The sequence below is a fragment of the Salmo trutta genome, chromosome 22 (assembly GCF_901001165.1).
Source record: "Salmo trutta chromosome 22, fSalTru1.1, whole genome shotgun sequence".
In the NCBI taxonomy this organism is placed as follows: Eukaryota; Metazoa; Chordata; class Actinopteri; order Salmoniformes; family Salmonidae; genus Salmo; species Salmo trutta.
In genome coordinates this window covers 27,506,293-27,511,660 of record NC_042978.1, presented here as the reverse complement: position 1 = coordinate 27,511,660, position 5,368 = coordinate 27,506,293, and the positions used below count along the sequence as shown (strand labels likewise).

Genomic DNA, 5,368 nt, shown 5'->3' with positions numbered 1-5,368 from the left:
CTACTACGACCTGGTCCTGTGTTTCTCCCTCTAACACAGTCTACTACGACCTGGTCCTGTGTTTCTCCCTCTACCGCAGTCTACTACGACCTGGTCCTGTGTTTCTCCCTCTACCACAGTCTACTACGACCTGGTCCTGTGTTTCTCCCTCTACCACAGTCTACTACGACCTGGTCCTGTGTTTCTCCCTCTACCACAGTCTACTACGACCTGGTCCTGTGTTTCTCCCTCTAACACAGTCTACTACGACCTGGTCCTGTGTTTCTCCCTCTAACACAGTCTACTACGACCTGGTCCTGTGTTTCTCCCTCTACCACAGTCTACTACGACCTGGTTCTGTGTTTCTCCCTCTACCACAGTCTACTACGACCTGGTCCTGTGTTTCTCCCTCTACCACAGTCTACTACGACCTGGTCCTGTGTTTCTCCCTCTACCACAGTCTACTACGACCTGGTCCTGTGTTTCTCCCTCTACCACAGTCTACTACGACCTGGTCCTGTGTTTCTCCCTCTACCACAGTCTACTACGACCTGGTCCTGTGTTTCTCCCTCTACCACAGTCTACTACGACCTGGTCCTGTGTTTCTCCCTCTAACACAGTCTACTACGACCTGGTCCTGTGTTTCTCCCTCTAACACAGTCTACTACGACCTGGTCCTGTGTTTCTCCCTCTACCACAGTCTACTACGACCTGGTTCTGTGTTTCTCCCTCTACCACAGTCTACTACGACCTGGTCCTGTGTTTCTCCCTCTACCACAGTCTACTACGACCTGGTCCTGTGTTTCTCCCTCTACCACAGTCTACTACGACCTGGTCCTGTGTTTCTCCCTCTACCACAGTCTACTACGACCTGGTCCTGTGTTTCTCCCCCTACCACAGTCTACTACGACCTGGTCCTGTGTGGGGGGCGAGTGGCTAAGAAGATTTAGGGTTTTATGACTAATACTAAGTATCTCATCCACACTGACACCACCAACGTCCATTACTCTCTCTCTCTGTCTGTCTCCACCATACATCCACACTGACACCACCAACGTACATTACTCTCTCTCTCTGTCTGTCTCCACCATACATCCACACTGACACCACCAACGTCCATTACTCTCTCTCTCTGTCTGTCTCCACCATACATCCACACTGACACCACCAACGTACATTACTCTCTCTCTCTGTCTGTCTCCACCATACATCCACACTGACACCACCAACGTCCATTACTCTCTCTCTCTGTCTGTCTCTCCACCATACATCCACACTGACACCACCAACGTACATTACTCTCTCTCTCTGTCTGTCTCCACCATACATCCACACTGACACCACCAACGTCCATTACTCTCTCTCTCTGTCTGTCTCTCCACCATACATCCACACTGACACCACCAACTCTCTCATGCACACACTCAAATGCTGTCATGCAGCAGTCTCCAGCCCTCTACCCTATGCTGTATGTATGTACAGCTCTTGATGCCAATAGCACTTTGGAGCCTGCAATAAGGAGTCCTGAAATCTCCCTTGTGACTGAGAGCAAATCTATTGCTGCAGTGGGGATGTTCTTTCTAGCTGACACAGGCAAGCCACAATATAGCGTCATCACCCCACCCCCATGATGAGGGCTATGTGTATAGCCTCTGGTTATCAGATATACCCCCCCCCATCAAGTAAAATCCCATGACTCCCAATGTCAGTACAGCCTCTCTCTGCCTCTGCCTCTGTGACTTCAGATAGAGAGCATCAGCCTGAACCAGCGATACGTGATGCCTATACCCTGCTCTGTGCCAGCCTCAAGCAGAGAACAAAAGTCAGATTCAGTGATGCTCCCTTGTTCGCCTCTCGCCCCTCCCTCCCCTTCTGCCTCCCCCGCCCTGCTACTGAGGGAGAAACTATGCCTACAGATGTAGGATCTTAATTTGATCACTCTGTTGCAGGAGAACTTTCCTGCAATGCAGCACATTTAAAACTTGTGGTGTATTTGAAGTTTAAAAAGGCTTCTGAAGTTTGTAATTCCCACTTTGAAAATTCAGACTTGATTTTCCCTTAAGAAAAATGTATCAAGCCCTATAAAAATGTCCATAAATTATAATCCACAGAATAATTCCCATTCCCTGTTGCTGCAGGATTATTTTCCTGCTGTAGCAAACTGGCTCAAATTAAGATCCTACATCTGTATAACAGCAGTTATCTGTATAACAGAGGACACGACAAATGCATTACAGATAAAACCTATTTGCCTTCTATGATCATGGGTTTAGATTGATAAAAGGTGTGCGCACACACACACACACACACACACACAAAGAGAGATAGCTGCTTTTCAGGTCATGCCTTATCTCAGCAGTGTCACATGAGAAGGTCCTAGCCATTAGGAGTGCTGGTTGGCCGTTTCTCCATAATGGTGTTGAGGGTTGAGGCAGGCCTGAAACGGTTTGCTGTAGGTTAACTGACAACTGGAGAAGTCAAGCCAGTGTGGGGTTCGTCTATGAATAATGCAGTCAGTCCCTCCCCTGCCCTGCCCTGGCCGGGCAGCTCTTCTACATGGACCTTCTGTCCCAGGAGCACAGGGCCACATTTGTTTTCATTATCATAGCTGGGTTTATGCACTTCTGCATAGTAACATGTAATAACATATATGTATAACCATGGCTTGAACCCGATACAATCTAAGAGGTGTGTATAAGCCTAGTAGCCTATATCAGCTTTACATTAATATCCCCACCTCTTTAACAGCTTCTTTCTATCTGCCATTTTAAAGGCTCAATCCTCTATTCTATGAGGCTGATGTGGGGTTTCCATGTGAACAGGTGAATACAGAGCAGCTAGCTCACCTGGTGGTGGTGGTTGTAGTTGTTCCTCTGCTGCAGGAAGGCGCCCTGCTGGTGCTGATGGTGCTGGGGGTGCATCTGGGGGCTTACGGGGGACCTGCGGCTCTGCTGCTGCGGCTGCTGGTGGGCGTTGATCTGGGGTGAGAACTGGCTGCTGAAGCCCTGTACATTAATCCCTGGGCATGGATTAGTCGACACCGGAGAAAAACTCTGGAAGAAGGCCGGGTTGATAGAGGAGGGGATACCGGGATAGAAGCTGTTGTCTGGGTCGGTATGAGGCATCTGATTAATCGCGTTTGAGTGGTGGACAGGGTTGGCCGAGTTGGAAACGGGTGGTGGAGAGCTGGTCTGAACAGACCACGGGGTTCCAAATCCGGGGAGGGGAGGTGAAGCTGAGGCGCCACTCGGGTTCTGCATCTCTTGGTTCTGGAGGTTCGGAAAACCGCCCCCGAGTCCTGCGGACAATATATTGCCGGTGCTACTGCCATTGCCGTTATTTATATGGTGGGTGATGGGGGAGTCCATTTGGATCCTAACCTTGTTTCGATTTACGGAAGTGGGCGATGGCAACGCGGCAGTCTCCACATCGGCTTCAATGTCCTCCACTGGCGAGCGGCCGATTTGTCCCGGTCTGGAGCAGCGCTGCGCTCGGGTTCGGTGGAGACTTGAGCGGTGAAAGGCTGCCTCTGCCGCAGGTGACTGAATTTTCCTTGGGGTGGGGGCGACTCAGTGCAGCCAAACTCAGCTCGCTGACTTAACTGCTGATGTATTTTCCGGTCGTGCTGAAGGTCACAGATAGACTGCGTCGGGCAAAAATGACCAAAATCTGGAAAATCTGGATTCTGGTTCAGGTGGTTGTGAGGGAAGTGAGAGTTCCCAGCTGGTTGTTGGTTTGGTTGCTGTATCCCGGTTTTATTGATTGTGTTGTTGTTGCTGCTGCTGTTGTAGTTTTCCTCTGTTGACTAGGGTCGTTGTTCGGTTGTCACCCCCACAGACTCATTCTGCATGTTTTGCTGATGCGCAGCAGCTGACAGAAACAGTGGGGACAAGGCAGCGAGGCTACTGCGCGGGACCAAGGGCGAGCCGGGGCACAACTGGCCGATGGAAACCGCAGAAGAGGAGGAGCAGTAGGATCAGAAAGCGCGTCCTTCGAGAAGGGTAGAGTTGTGTCCAATGGTCGCTGTCTGTAATAAACCGAACCCGTAATCATCCATTTATTTATGTAAAAATATTAATTTGAACGAAGTTTTTCAATTCTCCGCCTAGAACAAGAGAACAAAGTAGCCTAACGAGAGAGGAGGGGTTTGTCTCTGTTCAGTCGGCGTTTTCTACAATTAATATTATTTTCTTATTTTAAAATCGATTAATATAGGCCCCTATTTATAAATATACCCGGTTATATTGTAGCCTGCGCAATCCAATCCTGACTGACCGTGTACCCCTCCTCTCGTTACCGGCCGGGCTGCTGCGGCAGCGGATTAAAGGTCCCCAGTGAATGACGCCTACGTCACGTCCGCATCATGTTCTTTTCTGACCCTCGCTTCGCCCTTTGTAGTGAATGCTGCTGAGCGTTTCTACCGGACCCAGCTGTAAAGAACACCGCATTGTTTACGTCATTCTTTCCTTATTCACAAGGTCCAGTAGTTCATCATGATGTCCTGAATATTAAGCTTTAAATTGCATTTCTGAGTTTGTTTTATCTACTGCAGGTTTGGGCAGAATGAGTACATTCAGTGTAGCTTGACATGGGCAGGAGCTCACTGGAGCAGAGTACCGGCACCTCAAATGTTCTACTGCTTGAGCTCCTATTAATCTTATAGAATATTAGCTCAAAAGTATTGTGGAGCTCCTGTTCCTAAATATAAACAGTAGGCCTACCAGAACCCAAAATGAGTACCAGCACCTATTTCAGTCCAAGTCAAGAACTAATCCAGTCCCCTATGTCAGATACCCCAACCCCCACCACCGTTAGGCCAAATTCCGGCAGATGGCGATATTGAGTCATTTAATTTGACTGTCCAAAGGGAATATGCAGCTGGCTATACATTCTCCATTTAGGCTGCAAAGGCGTCGATTTCCTCCTTAACTCGATTTAATGGCTAGAAGTGAAAATATGCATACTTTCTTTCTTTAACACAACACACATGATCATAATCATAAGTGGCTATACCTTTTCAAAGCTTTATAGAGTGCTGTTTAATGGATTTAAACATTAAAGTCTGTGTTGATCCAGTCACTGAATGGAGCGTTTCCCTGGGTCAGTATTTGCATTCAATCTCATCAATCTGTAAATGATTGCTGGTAGAAACTCTATTTAGTTACTACATCCAATACTGATGGTTTGTATTGATGAAAGGGACCAAGAACTCAAAGGATTGTGAAGATCATTGGGTGTCTGTTGCGCTTAAACCTGCATAGAGAATGCATTTAACATGGTATACACACAGAATATGGACTTGGTATTTACCAAATAGGGCTTTCTTATGTATACCACCCCTACCTTGTCACAACACAACTGATTGTCTCAAACACATTAAGAAGGAAAG

The 5,368-nt window shown here is 48.0% G+C and overlaps 1 protein-coding gene across 2 annotated transcripts in view; it reads right to left on the bottom strand.

Annotated features, from left to right (window-relative positions):
* Positions 1–4,396, bottom strand: part of LOC115158500 (cytoplasmic polyadenylation element-binding protein 2) — a 30,524-nt gene extending 26,128 nt beyond the window's left edge. The window contains exon 1 of one of the 2 annotated variants that reach the window (XM_029707502.1): positions 2,826–4,396. In XM_029707502.1, the coding sequence (XP_029563362.1) occupies positions 2,826–3,347 (522 nt within the window). In that variant the 5' untranslated portion in view covers positions 3,348–4,396. The remainder of the gene's footprint in view (positions 1–2,825) is intronic. The other variant, XM_029707503.1, reaches the window with a different exon arrangement.
* Between the last annotated feature and the right edge of the window lie 972 nt (positions 4,397–5,368).